General features: G+C 47.5%; 1 protein-coding gene across 3 annotated transcripts in view; it reads right to left on the bottom strand.

Annotated features, from left to right (window-relative positions):
- LOC142582351 (uncharacterized) overlaps positions 1–20559 on the bottom strand; it is a 61463-nt gene that overhangs the window by 19684 nt on the left and 21220 nt on the right. For 2 of the 3 annotated variants that reach the window (XM_075691962.1, XM_075691963.1), the window contains exons 2-4: positions 18717–18806; positions 11232–11342; positions 5686–5805 (exon numbers count right to left, since the gene is read on the bottom strand). In XM_075691962.1, the coding sequence (XP_075548077.1) occupies positions 5686–5805; positions 11232–11342; positions 18717–18806 (321 nt within the window). The remainder of the gene's footprint in view (positions 1–5685; positions 5806–11231; positions 11343–18716; positions 18807–20559) is intronic. The other variant, XM_075691964.1, reaches the window with a different exon arrangement.

The raw sequence follows: 20559 nt of genomic DNA on the forward strand, positions 1-20559 counted from the left end.
GCGGCACACATCACTCACATATAATTTAGGGTATAGATGAGTCATTAATACTGGGGTGGATAAAGAACCAGTTTGCAATTGTCTGAACAGCACCGCCTCCGCTCGGCTCAGCCCCGAGTGCGGGGGTGGGAAAGTCCTTCGAGCGAGGCGGTAGAACTGGGTAAGTTCGTTGAACGTCGTAATGCGGTCCTTGGCACTACACCACGTTGGACGGTCGGTTGCAGCGGCGCGGTTGGTTAGCGCTCGCGCCACTGCGTGTGCCGTCTCGTTGTGGTTATCGTGCTTCTCGGACGCATCGGTGCCCGCGTGCGCCGGGAACTACTTGATTCTAACACACCGATTCTGTCGTTGCAGGTCAGCCGAGCACAGAACGCGCACAGCCTCACCACACACTTTGCCCTTTGCATAATTCCGCACTGCACTTCGGGAATCGCACAACACCGTCTGGCACCCGGGGTCGGCAATGGCCAGGGCAATGGCCACCTCCTCAGCCTGACACGCCTCGCGGACCCGTAAGCTCGCCGCTGCCCTCGTCGCGCCGGACGACGCCTCGATGACGGTAGCTACGAACGCCGCGCAGTCTCCCTGGTATTCTGCCGCATCCACGAACCTTGCGTGCTCGTCCTTGGCGTGAAAGTCGATGAGGGCCTTGGCCCTCGCCGCTCTTCTCTCCTTGTTGTACTCCGGGTTCATGTTTCTCGGGATGAGGTCCACCCGAATCCGGCGCCGGGTTCCGTCCGGGACAGAAACGTCGCTACTCGCCGCTTTCGCTCCGGGCGTGAAGCCCAAGTATTGAAGTATGCGCCTGCCGGCTTCGGTCATAGAGAGCCGCTCCAGCTGGGCGGTTCGTTGCGCTTCCGCAATTTCGTCGAGGGTATTGTGTACCCCCAGGCTCAGGAGCTTGTTGGTGCTCGTACACTCGAGTAGTCCGAGCGCCGCCTTGTAAGCTCGGCGTATCAGGGCGTCGATTTTATTCCTTTCACATTGCATCCAGTTGTGGAAGGCTGCAACGTAGGTGACGTGGCTGATTACGAAGGAGTGCACAAGCCGAATTAAGCTTTCCTCCTTCATCCCGGCCTTGCGGTTGGCGACCCGTCTGATGAGACGTATTGCGTTGGTAATCTTGGCTGTAAGGCGGGAAATAGTCTCGCCGTTGCCCCGTCGCTTGTCTATGATCATGCCGAGCACCCGGATTTTGTCGACCTCCGGGATCACGTGGCCGTTCCTCGTCACGATCTTGATGGCCTCGTAATCCCTCGTTTCGCTCCTCTTACGTCTGACGTATTTCGGTGGTAACACCAGCAGTTCTGACTTGCTCGGTGAGCAGATCAAACCAGAACCGTTCAGCTGGTCTTCAATCGCGTCGACGGCTTCTTGCAGCGTGCTCTCAATGTGACCATCGCTGCCTCCCGGAACCCACAGCGTGATGTCATCGGCGTAGATGGTGTGCCGGACGCCCTCGACGCGAGAGAGTCGCTTGGCCACCCCGATCATGACGAGGTTGAATAACAACGGCGAGATGACCGAGCCTTGGGGGGTCCCGACACTGCCGAGCCTCTTCTCTTGGAGCCGTAGATCGCCGGCGCAGAGCTCAGTAGTCCGTCCCGTCAGAAAGTCCTTGATATAATTGTATGTTCTTGCGCCCATGTTGAGTCTGGACACCTGGGCTAGGATGGCAGAGTGCTTCACCTTGTCGAAGGCGCTCTGCAGGTCCAGCCCCAGAATGGCCTTGTTGTCTTTCGTTAGGGTATCTTCGTCAATTATATCTTTCTTCAACAGAATCATCGCGTCTTGGGTGCCGAGGGAACGCCGAAACCCGATGATCGTGGTGGGGTATAGTCCCGACTCCTCCAGGTAATCCTGCCACCTACACATGAGGACGTGCTCCAACACCTTGCCCACGCAGGACGTGAGCGAGATGGGCCGGAGGTTGTCCGTGTTCGGCGGCTTGCCTGGTTTGGGGATGAGTATGGTCTTGGCAGTCTTCCACTGCTGGGGCAGTGACCCCGCACTCCAGCACTTGTTGTAGTAACCGGTGAGGTTTTCGATGGCCACATCGCTGAGGTTCTTGAGCGCTCTGTTCGAGATGTGATCCGGGCCGGCCGCCGACTTGCTGTTTAGTTCGTGCAGGGCCGCTCGCACCTCCTCGACGCTGATGTCGCGGTCAAGCTTCTCGTTGGCTTGACCGCCGTACTCAGGATGCCTTTCCGTGGGTGTAACCGGAAGATACTTGCTGTTTATGCGTCTGATTACTTCAGTTTCCCCGTTTTCCTTGACTGCTCTGTGAATGATCTTTGCGAGGCGGTCGCGTTGGTGGGACTTTGTTTTAGTCTCGTCGAGCAGATGCCGCATCAAGTTCCAGGTTTTGCCGCTATGCATCTGCCCGTCCGCAGCATTACAGATTTCGTTCCATTGTTGCGTGCAGAGCAGCCGACAATGAACTTCGATGGCGCGATTCAGCTCCGCCACCTTCTTCCTTAGGCGCCGATTTAGTCGTTGTTTCTTCCACCTGTTTAGGATAGATTGCTTTGCTTCGAATAAGTGCGCGAGACGGCTGTCAACCTTGTCGACCTGCTCATCCGTTTCTATGATTTTGGTCGCCTCCTTGACCTTCCCCGCGATGTGAGCTGACCATTCTTCTATGTTATTGATTTCCTCCATCTCCGTTGGTAACAGGCTACGGAAGGCATCCCAATCCGTAAAATAATGTTTTCTGGTGTCCTCCGAGGCCTTGACCTCTTCCGGTATGATGACCTCTACGATGTAGTGGTCGCTGCCGAGCTCTGACCCCGTGTTGCGCCAGGAGATATTCCCCTTCTCGTCGTTTTTCACGAACGTGAGGTCCGGCGTCGTATCTCTGGACACAGAGTTCCCAATCCTTGTAGGATCAGTCGGGTCTGTGATGAGGGTGAAGCCCAGGTCCAATGTGTCTTGGAACAGGTCTCGCCCCTTGGCCAATTGCTTGTTATATCCCCATGCCGGGTGTGCCGCGTTGAAGTCCCCGCAGGCGACGAGCCTGTGAGTCCCCGCCACGGTGCTGGCTCTGTGAAGGAGCGTCTTGAATTTTTGCTTCCAGTGTGAAGGGCTACTGTAGACGTTAAGCAGAAAGGTGCTGTTCTTTTGTTTCTTGCCCGTAACGACCTCGATGAGAGTGTATTCAATTTTACTATTGTGCAACTCGTGCTCAATGAAGGTGAGTCCCTTGCGAACCAATGTGCATATCCCTCTGCCGCCGCTGACCTTTGGAGACTTGGCGTATACGCGATAACCGGGTAGCGACACTGTATCAGTGCGAGTCTCTTGTATCATGATTATATCAGGCTTGTTTGCTACTTGTGTTATGTGTTGCTGCAAGACTGCCTTCTTGCTAGCGAAACCGTTACAGTTCCAGTGCCAGGTCACGAGACCCTTCACTGCTGTAGTTGTTGTTGTTGCTGGAGCGGCCATGATTGTTGCTGATTGTACTGCCGCGTTATTTGCTGTATTGCGTTCGTTAACTGCTGACACGTCCGCTCGATGGCGGCGAACCTGTCGTTAATCATCGTGGTGAACGTTGTCTTAATATAATCTTCGAGCCCATCGAGGTGTTCCACGATTTGGTCGACCTTGTCTTTCAGGTTGTCCACCCGGTCGTTGAGCTTGCGCTCCTTCAGGTTCTCGATCGCTCGTCTCTTGGGTGCTGGTTCCTTCTCAGCGGATGTTGATGGTAAAGCGCTGCTGATGCTGGGTGTTGGTTCACATGATACCGCTTGGGGCGTTTCGTTATTGGTGGAACGGGTCGTGAGAAGCTTCTTGATTTCCATGATCTCGTTTGCCATCTTGCTAATAGTGGCCTCTTGCCTACTGACTTTTGTCTCGAGCTCGTTGTTTTTGCGCCTGAGTGCCTCGTTGTCTTCCTGCAACATCCTCATCGCCTCGTCTTCCTTCGTCTTGCTCTTGTTGTTGCCATCGACGGTCTTGCTGGTGCTAATGGTCGTTGCGGTGGTCGTTGCGGTATTGGAGGTGGTGGTGGTGGTGGTGGCACCCCCCTGTGCTTTCTTGGCACCGTGCCTTGCTGCATCGGGCCAGCTCACGCGGTCACGTGACTGCGATCGCTTGCGGCTAAGGCTACGCTGTCTACTCTCGCTGGCCCTGCGCTTCGAGACGGAAAGTGACGCTCGGCGACCAGCTGGGCCGGCAGGTGTTGCAGTTGCTGACATCAGCGATGGAAATTCCTCAGCTCTGAGAGATGTTCGCTGTTGCTGCTGCGCTTGTTGTTCGGCCATCTTGCGCTCCCATTGTCTCCTTGTAACTACGTATGGGACCTTGAACCTATTCTTGCAAACCTTGTCACCGGTCAGATGTGGCCCTCCGCACAATCGGCAAGTGGGGGTACAACTATGGTCTTCCTTGGGGTCAACGGCCCCGCAAGCAAAGCAAGCCCTCACGTGAGGGTTTGGACAAACGTCGCGGCGGTGGCCCACCTTTCCGCACTGCTTACATACATCGAATTGTTTTCGATATAGGCTGCACTTGGTGAGAACGGGACCATAGCACACGTAATTCGGGACCTTCAGGCCCTTGAAAGCCACGATGACTGTGGTCGAGCTACCAATCCTCTTCGCGCCAAGTGCCAAGGGATTTCTCGAGTTTACAATGTTCCGGTCGATTGCGGCCGTGGAGTCCTCTATTGGGATACCTCTAATAATGCCTTTAACGGTGCCATATGGCGCGGTTTGATATGCGCCAACCACGTGTTCCTTGCCACCAATGCAGATCGATTTTATTTCGGCGTAACGTGAAGCACGTATATCGTCGGGGGTACTCACCACCATGATGTTTTGTTGCAAGTTGGGGCAGAAGGTGTCCGCTGCTCCATCCTCCCTTGATACGTTCGCCGCCGTCATGATGGCTGATGCCACGGTGGCGGTCTGGGTCCTCGCGATGTTCAGGCCTCCCCGAGGCCGCACTATCACCTTGGTCTCCACCCTCGGTAGAGCGTCCGGCATCCTTGCTGCCCTCGTCACCGAAGCTTTCACGTTCCTGGCAAAGTTCTTCGTCGTAGGTCTTGACTGGTGAGCGGCAGTCCCCTGGCTGGCCAAGGTCTTTATACGCCGGCCTACATGCGACCAGTCTGCATTGTCGTTGAATTCCTCGGAAGAAATTTCTTCCCCTTGAGTTTCAACACACATCTGGCTAACGCCGGAATTCGCCGGGTCCCGAACAATGGACGTCTCCATCTCGGTCGACATGTTTGTATAGCCGCCGCCCGAAGACGACGGCCTTTCCTCGCAGAGGATGGGCCTGGCTATGGGCAGATCCAAGCTGTTCGATTAGGCTTACTGGAACGGCGCCGGCTTCCACGGAAAGTCCCGGGAAATTGGCGAAAAATCGTACCTTTGGTAGCCACCGGTACCGGTTGATGACCCGCACTCTCACAGACACAGTGGTAATAGTTATACCGCGGTAAAAAATAATTAGCACTGCAAAATTGGTCATAAAATCCGGAGCCGATGTGAGCACGTCAGCTCAGACCATGGCTCATACCCGAATCCGCCAAATATTTAGAAGAATCATTGCCAAGGCGGGAATCAAAGTTGTCCTACAAGCGAAGTTTGGGCGCAATAGTAACTCCGTATTATAAGTAAACATGCAGCGAACGAGGCGTCGGTGTTTCACAGAGTACAGCACGAGAAAGCGACTCACCTAAGCTGACGTTAACGCCAGTGAAGAGCGAACTCAGCAGGCCTAGAAGACCCCCGTCCGATTCACCGACCACGTCTTTTCCTATTCTGCCAACGGACTGCAACAATCCCACGCCAGCTCCTTGGCACAGAAAAGTGATCGGAACAAGGTGTGAGCATAATGCTTCTTCGCACAAACGAAGAGCATATGATTATACGAATGTACACATATATATAAGGAAAAGTACTTACCTCAACCGAGCCCATGCGAACGCCTTAGATAAATGTACTTAAGATTGATTGATTGATTGATTGATTGATTGATTGATTGATTGATTGATTGATTGATTGATTGATTGATTGATTGATTGATTGATTGATTGATTGATTGATTGATTGATTGATTGATTGATTGATTGATTGATATTGTAAATCATGGTAGCTCTGTGGCATATAACATGCAGTGATGTATAGAAAAGAAATGTCTAGAAAGGGGAAAGCGCACTGAGAGGAGCATAATCTTCACCGATGCAAAAGCCCCAGGTTTCGTCGTAGAAGGCACTGTATAATAAGCATGGTGCCCGAGAGGCGTAGATATAATAGACGTGTGTCTATTATATACAATCATGCTGCCCTTCGCCTTTCGTTTTTTTTTGTTTATTTAATTCACCGAGTTGCATAACTTCCAGCGATGTTCATGAATTAACAATCTTTAGTAACGGCTTGTAGTGGGAGATTTCGAAGGTATATGTTCGATTTCCGGATTATTGATTCATTATTACCTATGCAATAAAGGTGAGCATGCAAACACAGAATTCATTAGGAGTAAAGTAACCTTAGTGTGGCAGACTTCCTGCGAATAAAGAATAGATGGTAGTAACATATATCTGCAACTACTAATGGGAGTGTAAACACAAGAAAGCAAGGAAAACTGAACAGAACACAGCAAGTGGAAATTAGAAGTGAATAATAATAATAATAATAATAATATGGCAAGGTATTCGCGCTAGAACAAAACGGGAATCAAAAAGCTTACATACATAAATTTCAAGAAGAGCGTAAGATCATAATTACGGAAACACAGTATGTAAATTCCTTACGATATATGGCTTACAAGATATGTAAGTGTGTATTTGTTTAGTACAGTTAACAAAACGTAGCAATTCACACTTAATATAAATGCTATAATGAAGCAGTACAGCAAAAAAAATATGATGACTGCAAAAATAGCAACAGGAGAAACAATTGCAAGAAAATGGACTGAGATAGATGTCAGTTATGAAGCTGTTAGCACAATTCATTTACATTGCTTTTTAGTTGACGTTTACACGAATACGAAAAATGCATCACTTTATACAGGGTGTTTCAACGAGTACTTTGAATTTTCTTTAATTGCCTTTGGACGATAGCACAATTCTAGTCCATGAGCTGGTCAACTGCGAGAGACGGACATGCACAAAAAGTTGAAACGTATAATTGACTCATCAACAAAACTTCACTAATTTAGTTTTTAACTAGGTACCTTATGGCACATATTGTAATTTACTAATTCTAGCGCATGAGACTGCGAGGCATATTCCTTTGAAAAGAATTGTCTGGATGACACATTTACAAGATATGTGCCGTCAAACTTGCGCTAAAAATGCACTGTCGTTCCACTTACTTTCTTAAGAAACCGCTCTTGTATGCAATGAAGCACAAAGGTAACTGGAACACCCATGTATTTCGTCCCATACTATGGGAAATAATATCTCAAAACTATCTCGAAAGTCCAGATGTCATCCTGTAGTTTTATTTCAAGTCTTGCAAGCTCACGGGCTACAATTCGTAAATTACTATGTGTGCCATAGTGTAATTAATTAAACATTTAATTAGTGAAGTATTGCTAATTGTTAAATACTTCTATTAATTTTTCACGCTAGTAATGTCCACCTCCTGGAGTAATCAAGTTCAAGAACAACAACTACGCTATCTGCCACAAGCAGATAGCATAACTTCAACATAACATCAACAAAAAATAAATGAAGGAAAATAAAGAAGAGCTGTGGTGTGGCAGAACAAAAAATGGTTGTGACGGCTTTTCGGCTCAGTTGATACGATATATCTGCAAAATAATTACATATTGCTCAAGTCAGCTCATGTAATCGTGATAATAGTGTAATAGTAGATTATTGGTAGCGATGGATAGCCATGTAAAAACTAGCTAAGTAAGCAAAAACCAAGTAGCAGCCGAGCCAAGTATGCTTAAGCATTTCTGCGGCATTTTCTCTTTTTTTTCTTTCTTTAGCAGAAACCGTTCTGCTCTGGATATTTATTACAGCCCATGAGCATTAACGGCCTTTCAATAAGAAGCAATATCTCCAAACACTTTACTTAATCCGATGGTCAGCTGGATTACGGACTGCGCTCACAATAATATAGAATATTGAAATAATATAGAACGTTGTTTTAGCTGAACGCCGGACAACCTTATACCTGGGTGAATCCCCATCCGCATTACCGAACCCCTCCCATCCCTGAAGAAAACTTCTAAAGCTAAAGAACCAAATTCCTAAAGTGCACCTGTTCCTGCAGGAAAACACAATGTCCTGCAAACATAAGCTGTGACGACGGACACATGTACTACCCAGCATTAACGCGGTGTCTTTTTCCCGAGGCGAACCTCAAACTTACATGTAGCCGTGGTTCAACATACCGGATTTGAGTAACAATGTTAACACTGCCGCGGTGAAAGACTCCAGACTTAAAAAGAGAGCGCCTTTGAGCCAGTGCCTTACGGCTGCGACGGCATTTCTAATGCACTAGGCGCATCTGATTACCACATCCTTGCGAAAGTGGTTTCCAAGAAACACGTAGTCTGGAAGAGGGAGGGCAGCGTTAAAAGCCAGTGTTCCTATATACAGCGCCGCCGACTTGCAAGAGCACCGCGGACGATAGGGCGGCGAGTCAGCTTTCGCGATGCATCCGATAGGCACTCAGCTCCAGATGCGGAGCTTTAGTCCTGTCGAAAGAAAAGGGAAATGTCTGATAGAAAAGAACAAGCCTCAAATGAGAAACCGCGTGGATTCGTCGACAGTCAAACATAACGCGACGCTTCAAACAAAAATGAAACTAGCTAATCAAATGGCCCCAGAAACACTATGGTCCACCTTTATCTAATTTTCAGTTGGTTGCTATTTTTACTTGTGTCTGTTCGTGTCAACGTGTGTGTTGCTTTAGTGAAAATAAAAGCCGCCACAAGAAAACACCCTTTTGATTGCAAAGAGAGAGCGCTCGCAAGCGAAAAGATAGAAAGATGAAAAAAGAAACATTTTGGGGGAGGAGCGGTACGGATGCCAGGCGTATCCTTCTGGTACGCCTTGACAGCCCAAAATATTGCGTAATATGCCCTGCGTGTTCATGTGCAGCGTCCAGCACACCTGTGTGGAACATTTGGTATAATGCATGGGCATGTACCTCTAATAAGTGGGTAGTAAACCTTCTACAGGCGCCAAGTAATTCTGTCCGTCAGAACGTCGGTTCTGCTACATTTCTTGCGCCTTCAGGATTATGAAAAGCTTACACCTGCAGAACGTATTATGAATTTTAAAACTTTCCGTGAGTTTTGTCCAGTTTACGGTAGTCGACTCTGTGCGAGAACTCTACAGGAATGTCAGATGCAGGAACATCAACTATAAGACGCCTAGCGTGCTTGGAAAGCATTTATCCAACTACTTGGAGAATGTGCCGGATAAAAAGCATTGTGAAAAATAAAGAAAGAAGAGAACCTGCTAAACGACGACATACTGACAGCTGCAGCAAACACCGAGTCGTCTATACCTTCAAATTCGTTTTACTAAATACGCTTTACATATGTTATACAGTCTTGCAGCACAGTTCCATTCACAAGTGTTTCAGGATGTATGCGACACACTTTAGGTATGGTTATTTTTATGAGTGATCTTACTTTTGATGCCCCATTTTGCGTGCACGGTTCGGCTTATGGCGCCTGAGCGAGGGAATACGCTCAGTGCAGACTTTGCGCCATCTCTGTGCAGGCCTCTGTTTCGACACTGTCTGCCCTGCGTGTGGGCCTACCAACGCCGCCGCAGCTCCTTTGCCCTCTCACTCTGCGATGACTTTCGCGAAGCCACTGCACGCTAGAAGAACGTTGGGAACCGTGCACCTGCGAAGCTTGTCGCCATGCGTGGCCTGTCGCAAGCAGCAGCGGCCCTTTTCGCCATGCAACGTAAAGCGCGTGTGTAACGAAAGCTGGCCTATCACGTAACGCTTGCTCCGAATCAAGTTATCCGTACCGCTGACCAGATGGAACCAGCGCACTCTGAAGCGCTGTATAAGCATGGCACGGCAAACAAGGAGTAGAACTTGCACAATGCAAAAGAAAAAAAGCAAAGCGGCAGCTACGAGGGGTCCTCCGCGGTGGCAGACGCTACTTGGAACATTCCATTGCCTAAAACCAGAGGCCCCGTCAAGCGGCAATAAAGGCGTAGCGAAATCGCGGTTTGGCGTCAGCACGTTCATTCATATACGTTGCGCATGGACAAAGAAACATAATACTTTAACGCTAACAGGTGTGCACTTCCAACTATGCTCTAGGTAGTTATAAGTATTGACGTGTTAGCATCGGTTGTGGGTCTGCGTACTTTTGCGTGCGTCTCTTCACCTGCCACTCTGCATCTGCGCTGTCACATGTAAGGCCTACAGGTATGCAAACAACTCCGGTTTCAATTAAATCTCATTATCACAGATTGCTCACCGCCGTGCGTGAGAATTAACGGGCCACGACGGCGGTGGGGCTACATTGGATCCGGAGGAGCTCGGCCACAGCGACCCCTTATTAACCTTTCATGAGATCGTTTCCCATTATAAAGAGGAACGCAGGCGCTTCCCGCCTCCACACCCGAATCTATGCAGATCTCAATCGATCACGCTTAGGATGCTTCAGACGAGGTCATATCCCTCGCGATGTTTCTTAAGCAGGATTTACCCAGAAATTGACCCACAGTGCCCGGATTGTGGGGAGGAGGTTAGCACTCTATCTCATATGCTCTGGCAGTGTCCTGCGTTACGGGATACGTCCTTCACCAGCGAACGGGACTGGGACGAGGCCACATCTAGTACGGAACTCAAGCTCCAGTCCATGGCCGTCCAGAGGGCCCGTGAAAGAGTGGAGAGGCTTGGCCTCCCGATTCCGACATGGGATCAGCCAGCGGCGAGCCGGGGGCCCTAGCGGGTCTCCGCCGGCTAGTCCCTCGGGACCTCATTAAAGTTCATTGTCTGTCTGCCTCACGAGAAAGGCGCTCAGGCCCCTTTCTGATCGGTCATTGTTATGGCTTGCTTGTACTCGGGGAGAAACTAAAGTTGCATTGACTAGTGCTCTCAGCGACTTGCTCCCCAAAGAGCTGTCTGCGCATGCGCCTCTGTAGCAGTGCTTTGTGTAGCTGCCACCTTGAGCAAGTTGAACCAACTAGCCCAATGGTCCGTACAGACCTGTGCTGACCAACTGATTGAGTAATAAGGAACGTGTCATATATACGCATATGCCTATATAAGAAAATAACAACCCACCAATGATGAGCCTGGCTCCCGAAGTCAGGGCGTACACGATTTCCGAGAGCTGCCTCTTCTCACGGTGAACGCTGCCATTGTAAAGCGTTCGCGCATTCATGCTCCCGGCATCTGCAGAGTGCGAAATTTTATTTTAAGACGCTTCAATACGAAAACCCAGGCGCTATCGTCTCAAGGCCCAATGGACATGCTATAAGTGCACGGCAAATCGAAGACACAGTCGAGAAAAAGGACTGGGCAGGCCTTGTGCAGACTTTTTAGCATGAAATGTTTTTAGCTCCTGTTGTCGGCCTCCTTCACGAGACATTGAGCCAAAATTCTGAGCCCTTATCCGCGCACTCAAAACGGGAATGGAACGAGAACAACCGGTCAACCAGTCAAAACTTTAATAAAAGATTCAGTCTTTGCACCCGCCCTTTGTACAGGACCACGTTACATACGCTAGTTACTGCCTGAACAAGTTACAAAAATATTACTTCCGAGTCCTTCCTAACGTTTTTTTTTTTTTTTCACTATCACTCAAGCTGTAACTTCTAGTACGCTGAAGTTTTATTTGTCATTTCCAATGGGCGGTCGTTCAAAAGGCAGATACAGGGCGCCATACACTTGACTGTCGTCTTCTGGCGCTAAGACAGGGTTACCTGCGCTCTTTTCGACGCCAGCAGTCCGTGAAAACCGCCGCGCAGGCAGCTCCGGCACGCCGCGATTTCTAATGATGTTCCGTCTGCGACAGAGAACTATTGCGTCCATGTGAACCAACGCACAGTATGGTGTAGTGTGGTGTGGTGCGTTGTGGTGTTGTGGGGTGTGCCGTTGCGAACATGCACTGCACCCATTTTAAGACTGTGGCCAGTATCATCTCCAAGCAATCTGTTTTCCCGGTAGCCATTTCACGCTTAAATTTGCTCTCAATTACAGAGAACTCAGCATTTTCTTTTTCTGTTACTTTGTTTTGCCGTGCGTTGCTATCATGTGCAAGTTGAAACTCCCATAATTCGCCATTCTTGTGCGGCGCAATTGTATTTCACATTCAAGTGATTCTCGCTGTGATAGACCGAGCCAGACGCAGCAGTAGATGCGGCTGCTGCGATGAAAGTCGCCTTTGATCAAAATATTTTTACAGCATTGTGGTCTCCGTTGCGAACCCTTTCTCTTCTCCTTCGTATACATACTCTCTAATGATACATGTTATCCCTATTTTACGCGACATAATAGTGTGCAGACGAGATGGTTCGTCCAATTGTGGCACACGGGGTGCGTGACGCGCTCCACCTCGTGTGACATTTAGAAATACGAAAGTGCCTACATTCATATGGGTCAAGAAATTAAAATAATCACTTCAAACGTTGAAACCGTATGCAAAGTTAAAGCCCAGCCATCAACTTAGTGAAATCAACGATCCTTCACTTATAACAACGCGCCTCTTCATATTCGCGTAATCACGGAGCCGTGAGAGAGGTTTGTTTTCGAAGAGAGGCTGCCTCAAAACTTGTGCGCTCTGTTCAGATCACTCACAGTTTATTTTCAACTCGCAAATTCGTATTGTTTTCAACGTTATCTCCTTATTTATTTCGTGCAATATACGAAAATTCCGAACAGTCGATTTGCCTACAATACTATCAGTAAAGATCACTCATCGGGATGGCAAATTATAATGAATAACTAAGGTTCGTGTAGAGAAGTAAAGTACAACTATTGTGCTTCCGATGCAGTCGCATGGAAGAAGAAAGCAAAAGCCGGAAGTCTTACCTGCTGCTGGCGTTACGTTTTCACATAGCGTCTGACAATACAACTGTCAAGCCCAGGTTCAGTGGACATAAAACGGCAATGTCGATAATAACAATGGCCTCATTCGCTAAAAGCTGCTCAGGTGTAACGAAACCCATGTCACGTGATTGCGCGGCCTAATAGCTGAGCACAGAACAGGAGACGTATAGTAATTGAGAATCTGTTTTTTTTTATTGCTAACCATGACAAATGAATGCTGTCTGAATGAGCAGACTACAAGGGCCTCTTTCGCACGAAGACGTATTCATCGGGGCATGCTGTAAGAGGCAGGGTACAATGGAAAATATATGAGCTAAATATTTCGCCTGTGTTAGTATGACAAGGAGACACTCGTGATATTGAGTGCTAAGCCTCTCCGAAACGCTTCTGCATCATAGAGTGGACGCATTCCTTCCTAGCATGAACTGCTAACGGTATATATGCCTCCCACACACTCGTCTCGTATACAAACCACTGCATTCGTGTGCGCGCACGAAAACGCACAATGGCGACGTAGTGACGATAGATTTGCACTACTAAGCCCGACGGCGTGGGATCGAAATCCCGACCGCGGCGGCCTCATTTCGATGGGGGCGAAATGCGAAAACGCCCGTGTACTTAGATTTAGGTGGACGTTAAAGAACCCCAGGTGGTCCAAATTAACCCGGAGTCCCTCACTGTGGCATGCCTCATAATCAAATCGTGGTTTTGGCACGTAATACCCCAGAATCTATTTTTTTTTTATTGCGCGCATCGAAACCTGGCGCTCTCTCCACGAACCCTTTTGTGCGTGGCTTAACTCTGTAATACCTAGTGTATCATATTATGTGCTGCACTGTTTTAATAGCTTGTGGCAGCGCTATTATTGCCCCCAGCGCCGGTGATGAAGACGACGGCTCACGATCATCCGGAAGTACAGTCGGAAACAGCTGGCGGATTGAAGCAGTTTCGAAAATGTTTCGTTGACCTGAAGGGGTGTTTTGGATGAGTATACAGTGGTTTCAGGTTTCTCACTAACCTTCCTTTAGTCCACTATTTATTAGCATTCCTTGCATTAGCCGTCTTGGGCGGATGTCGAACAATTCTCCTGGCCAGGCGCGATCCGCCCGGTCAGCATCCCTGCCACCGAATGAATTGCCTCTAGATTTAATTTTTCGCAATGGCGTCAGCACCATTCCTGTTGCGCTTGTGCCTACCAATGGAGGTTCCATCAGGCTCACCAACCCACAAGCTGTCCGGAAGGAACTTAAGACCATGTCCAACCACTTCCAAAACATCAGTGACGTGCGTACGTTCGGACGGGGACGTATAGTGTGTCGGTCACCAAACCAGACCTGTGTTGAAAAACTACTGAAATGCACTTCATTCGCTTCCACCACAGTAAGTGCTTTTATCCCACCTCACCTTGCGTGCACCAAGGATCTCGTACGGGGCGTAGACTGCCGCTTAAGTCACACTGAGACCCTGTACAAGCTCTCCGCAGCAGCGATCATTGATATTTACCGCTGCAACCACCTTGTAAATAACGTGAGGATTTTGACTAAATCAGGTATTGCCACGTTTGTGGGCAGATGATGTCCGTCAGAAATAAAAGTGTGACCTTTTTTGTTCCGTATAGGACTCCCAGAGTATAATTCATTTTCAATTATAAATACTTATTGCCCCACCGATGTGCAAAGTACGCGTCAGCTCCATAGGGGTGTGGCTGCTTGTAGAAAAGAAATTTTGTTTGCAGGGGACTTTATTTCGCATCACGTGTCGTGGGATCTAAAAACAGACTTGTGTAGTAAGCGACTATGGGATTGGAACACAGGGCACCTAACATTTGCCAGAGGTCACTTGGGTTTGGTGTTATAGATTTAACATTTTGTAGCGCTGGCATCAATGTTTTGTCGTGGACAGCGGCTCACTCAGCAACTAACAGTGATGGTCTTCCTGTGTCATTAGACATCATTTGTCCAATAACATCTTTAGATTAACAGGCATGAACATTTGTGAACCACAATATATTTAAGGCTTCATTGCATTTAGTCGTTTCGAAACTTGCCAATGCCAATGATAAGGAGATCGCTTCAGCCATTTGTTCGGTTCTAGAGGGTTCCCGGAAGCAAGCTGAATTTGTCATCCCTTTGGCTAAAGGCACTGCTGGTCGTTGGTGGAATGATGAGTGTACGCGTGAAAATAGAAAAAGAAGCCGCTTGGAAAATGTTTCTTCATATTCAATGCCCGACAAACCGGAAAAATTATCAGTTTCATGCTGGTGTATTTAGGTGTGCTGTTAATCGCGCCAAAGATTTAATATGATATTAGGCATTACGATTAGCTATCGAAATACTAATACAAGCGTGCTCTATTCACATTTCTTCGTGCTAGAAAGGTGCTACCAACGCCTTTAGCATTAGCCTAGATCAATTTTACCCCGCAAGAAATGAGCGCCTCCAAAGATTTCTAAAATAGATTTGCAGCCCGGCTTCCGGCTATTCAGTAGAACTTTCGGATTGCTTCATGTCAATTTCACTGTCTGAGCTAAATCAGACTGCACTATGCTTGCCGAATACAGCCCCTGGCCCTGACGGAGTCACAAATGCAATGTTAAATATATCGTTACAGGAATCACCTAAAGTTCTTTTAGACCTGGTAAATTATTCAATAAAATATGCTAGTATTCCTTTGCAGTTGACGCTCGCCAAAGTAATAATGATGCTTAATAAACAAGGCGGAGGGTGTACATTGGAGAACATTAGGCCCATTTCGATGACGTCCAACGTAGTAAAATTAATTTAGAGCATACCATCGTATCATGAAATTGGTAATGATAATTCAATTCTTTGTCCCTGTCAGATTTGCTCCATCTGGCATGCCCATGTCGATTTAGAAAGCCGAAAACGACTCGCTCGACCTCATAAGCAATACGTGGCCTTAGTGACGCTCGATATCGCTAAAGCATGCGATACCGTGGAGCACACTGTATTGATATAACAGCTAACATCTTGTGGCGTTCTTGGGTATATAGTAGCGTGGATTCACTCATCTTTAGGCGAAAGAGAATTCTATTGCTACGAAAGCGGCTTTTCTTCCTCTATGTATAGACAAACGAGAGGAGTACCGCCAGGCTCAGTCCTTTCCCCGATGCTTTTTTAATTTTCCCATGAGCACACTTCCCCATCATGAAGAAGTAACTGCTTATGTTTGTGCAGACGATATCACGTTTTTCGCATCTGCAAACGACATCCACACGCTATACCAATGACTTCAAACTTACCTTTGTACCCTGGAGAGGTGGTCAAATGTTCATCCGTTTTTACTTAATGCCAGCAAATGTGCCATTCTCGTCTTTCCGATACATGACACAGTGCACATCTCGCTGTCTTGCCACCTTCAAGACATACCACAGGTAGAGCCTTGGAATGATATATAGCGCCTCTCTCAACTGGTGCGCACACATAGATCATGTGACTGGAAAGGGTAGCCGTGCAATCGGCATATTGTGTAGGCCGAGCAGTCGTCGAATAGGATTGAGAAGAGATACACTCCTAATGACGTATCGTATGTACGCTCGTCCTCTATTAGAATTTGGTTGCGTGCTCTTCTCTGGAGCGCCAGCCTTCTGATCCTCTTAGAAAGAGATGCATTACGTTTATGTTGAGGGCTTCCTAAATTTGTTGCAAATTCTGTTCCTTATTTAGAATCCCATCTTCCTCCTCCTTCGTACAGGTTCCGCCTTTTGACAGTGCAGACGTTCTTGAGAAGTTATGAATCACTACTGCGACGTTCTCAAACGATATTTATTTCCCAGCCTGCGTTGTTTTTTGGTGTCATCTGGTCGTCATTACATACTCCGAAAATTACATTCGTGCTAAAATTACTTGACCCTTTAGACGTGCGCATAAACACCTACCACGGATATTCAACTTGATGACCTTTTTTCTTAATGATGCAGAATTACTTCTGCATCGTATTCTAGGCGGTCTATTACAAGATCATCTGCAGAACCTTCAAACAAACACTGTAATTGGGACAGATGCTTCGGAATAGGAAGAAAAGTCAGCTGTAGGTATATTTTCGCCGATTCTTGATTGGACATTTTCTCTTCGGCTGCCAGATTTTATACCTATCTTTTTAGCCGAATTCAAGGCATGGGTGCTGGCTCTATTCAAATTAAGCACATCAACTACGTCAGCCGTGATGGTCACTGATTCATTATCATTGTGCTCATCCCTTACTGCTTCTCGTGATTCTCGAGTAATGAGGAACTTTCATTCATCGGTACCTGGGTACTTGAAAAGTGTACGTTTGACTGCCTCGCCATAAAGGACTAATTATAAATTAACCTGAAGATTCTCATGCCAATGCATCGATAAGCGGCCCGATTCTCCCATATTGTCCTTTGATTTCTCATGCAACTGCTGCTAGATTTCACAAGAGTGCCGTTATGAAGGCAATGTCAAGCTCCGCAGTAACTAACTCTATGGATTATCGATATGTTCTATACCCTTGGCTCATTGATTTTTAGGAAACAAGAAGAATTTAAGTGTCCATCATGAATCTGAGCTGCCGTATACCTACGCTAAACTTCTATCTACGCAGGTCTGGTCATGTCCCCTCACCATTATGATCATTCTGTGGCGAAGCGGAGACAGTAAACCACTTCTTGTGTTCTTGTAGGCCTTTTTCTGTAATAAGAAAAGCAAAAGCTACTGGCAAGCCCGCTTCGCGATGTTGGCCTACATTTATCTGAGCCTGTGATTTCTGAGCCTCCATTATTGGGTTGTGCCACAAGAATGTTTCCTTGGCATTATAAAATTACATGATTGAAACCAATCGATTACCTTGTTAGACTAATCCTCCCCCCTCCCCTCCCCACTGTAGTCTTCTTTTATTTATTTATTTATTTATTTATTTATTTATTTATCTATTATTAGATTTTTCCTTTATTGAGAGTGTTCTTATTGCTTTCCTCCGTCACAAAAGAAAATTTACTTTCTAAGCTCCAACGTTCAAATTGTTTGTTTTCTTCTTTCTATACACCTAATTTAACAACCCGATTCATGGCTAATCCCCCACTGTGGGTCAAAACCACTCAGAAGACGAACAACAACAAAACACGCCAGCGCACCCGGCCCGAGCTGCCGTGTTTTACTAGCGCCCCCTGAAGCCATCGGCACCGCGGCTGATCGGCGTCAATGGATCGTGGCCGCGGTGGCTACTTCGCGCCGCCTGCACAACCTGAAGAGTTTGACTTGGGTACGAGAAATTAACGCGTAGTGCATAATAGCGTTTCTGATATGCTGGAGAGAGTTTTTCAGTCGCGTGTGTATAGCTCAGCAAACCAACTACCAATTAATTAATGTACAATGAACTTATAACTCAAGTAACATCTCATTGCTGTTCTTCTTTATATATATACAAGTGTGCTCTCTACGGCTAGAAATAAAGGTGAGGACGTTCTTGTAATTACCCTAGATGTGTGTATCTTTGGGCATTACAGGGTTAAATGTCAGAGGGTGGAAAACTTCGTACAGGTGACGATATAAGCTGCAGTATGCTTTGTCGAGTGAGAAATGAGTGACTCTGGCGCTCCGCTTTTTACCTTTATCCCTGAACGAGCTGCTGGCTGGTAACGCGCTCTCATTTGCGGGATGCAGTTACCCCTCGGTAAATTTACCTTGGGGTAATATGCTTGCACTGCGATCCTTAAAGTATCTTGTGCCCACTTACATTTCGAAGGAGACAGCGCCAAGGGGACCGCGCAGCAGAGGAAAAGTGAGAGGCTTGAGCAGGCCGCCCGCAGCAACAGCGCCATCTGCGCTAGAATGGTGAGCAGTGAACCGCTGTATACACTATGCGCACAGTGAAAATAATGAAAATATATGCGGAGAAACTATGGCAAGTTGACTGCCACAGTCAAGCGACAGCTTCCCAGTAGACACGTTAAGGTATGTTGCTGGGAACACTAAAGGTATTAGCTCTATCGGTTACTGCAATGACGCACAGGTGCGAGGGCTGTGACGTTGCACTGCGTCCGGGGTCGTCCCGCATTACAAATCACGTTAAAACCACATCGTGGACTGGTACATCGCGCTCTGGTATCAGGATATGGGGCCCCATAACGTAAAACTGTCCCAGTCTGTTTTATTCCAGTCTCTGGGTGTCAAATTTACGTAACCACCGACGCAAGCATCGGGCGGTAACCCGCAGCGCTGTTTGAAAAGCCCAATCAGACGCGCTCCTCGTTTATAGGAGTTATAGTGTAGAGCGAATAGCATTGCCTATACTGAGCAGACTTTCTTATCAGAATGGCTGCTCAAGAGACGACTGGCACGCTCGAGTGTAAAGGGTTTTGGTGGGGCAAAGCCAGCACAGCGAAGGCAGATAACCGGATAAGGAGTGTAGTGGCTGGGTCAGTGATTGATCCCTTGCTTAGCCTGCCGTGGCTGGTCAAAAATCGCGGTGGCGTGCAGCGGAACGTTAGAAATGCTGTTAAAACAGATCCTCAGCAAATAATAGCTAGCAAAGGGATGTAGTATACGTTTCGAAATCGCTAAATAACGTTATACTGCCGCGAAAAATTGTGTATTACATGCAAATAAACCCAAGCTCGCAGGCAGCTCCAAGTAGCTAGTGACAGAGCAAACAGCGGGCAGCCATCTTCTATTCCTTTCGGAGCGCGGCAGTCTCCGGCTATTCAGAAAAAATCAGTTTTGTTCGGTGCCTCTTTAACGCGTACACGACACTTTGACGCGGTGAGTTTTCGCGGTTTTGTGACGTCGCGTGGCAGACAGGCGAAGTGGGCGCAGCCCGAAAACGTTTGACCAATGGCAGCGTATCGAAAACAGGCGTTAAACCAGAAATAATTATTTTTCTTTCGTTCGGTCTAATCATGCATAATCAGTGTGCACATATATTGTCAGATGGGGCGTTTTCACTGTTTTCGTGACGTCGCGTGAGAGGCAGGCGAAGGGGAGGGGGAGGGGGGACGTGTCCCGAAAATTTTTTGACCAATGATGGAGGACTGATTACAGAATTGGAATAGAAAAGTTTGGAATAGTTTTACGTTGTAGCGCCCATGGTGTACATATTGTGCACTGTTATCAGGACCAGCCCACCTTCAACGACTTTGATTACGCTGTATCTGTGATCATCCCAGTCTAATCGGTCACAAATACATGTCAACTCCAATTATGGATTGCGCCCGTGTTATCGTGCAACGCCAACTATTTAATAACCAAGACAAGCCATTTGACCTGCTAACCACGGGATTGATTGATTGATTGATTGATTGATTGATTGATTGATTGATTGATTGATTGATTGATTGATTGATTGATTGATTGATTTTAAGGGCTCAAATCAGCATACTGTCGCAGCTAAATTTCAAAACCCGCGAGCACATTGCTGCACACGTTGCGTTGTGGAAACTCGAGGCCACGAAATTTGCTTTATGGTGGGTTCCTGCTCATAGCGGCATTAACTGGGAATGACTGATCGGACGAACCGGCGAAGCGTGCGCACAAACATGGGGAAGAATACAGCGTTCCGCTGTTCAGCCGTGAAGTCAGAA

This window comes from Dermacentor variabilis, chromosome 5, assembly GCF_050947875.1.
Source record: "Dermacentor variabilis isolate Ectoservices chromosome 5, ASM5094787v1, whole genome shotgun sequence".
Taxonomy (NCBI): domain Eukaryota; kingdom Metazoa; phylum Arthropoda; class Arachnida; order Ixodida; family Ixodidae; genus Dermacentor; species Dermacentor variabilis.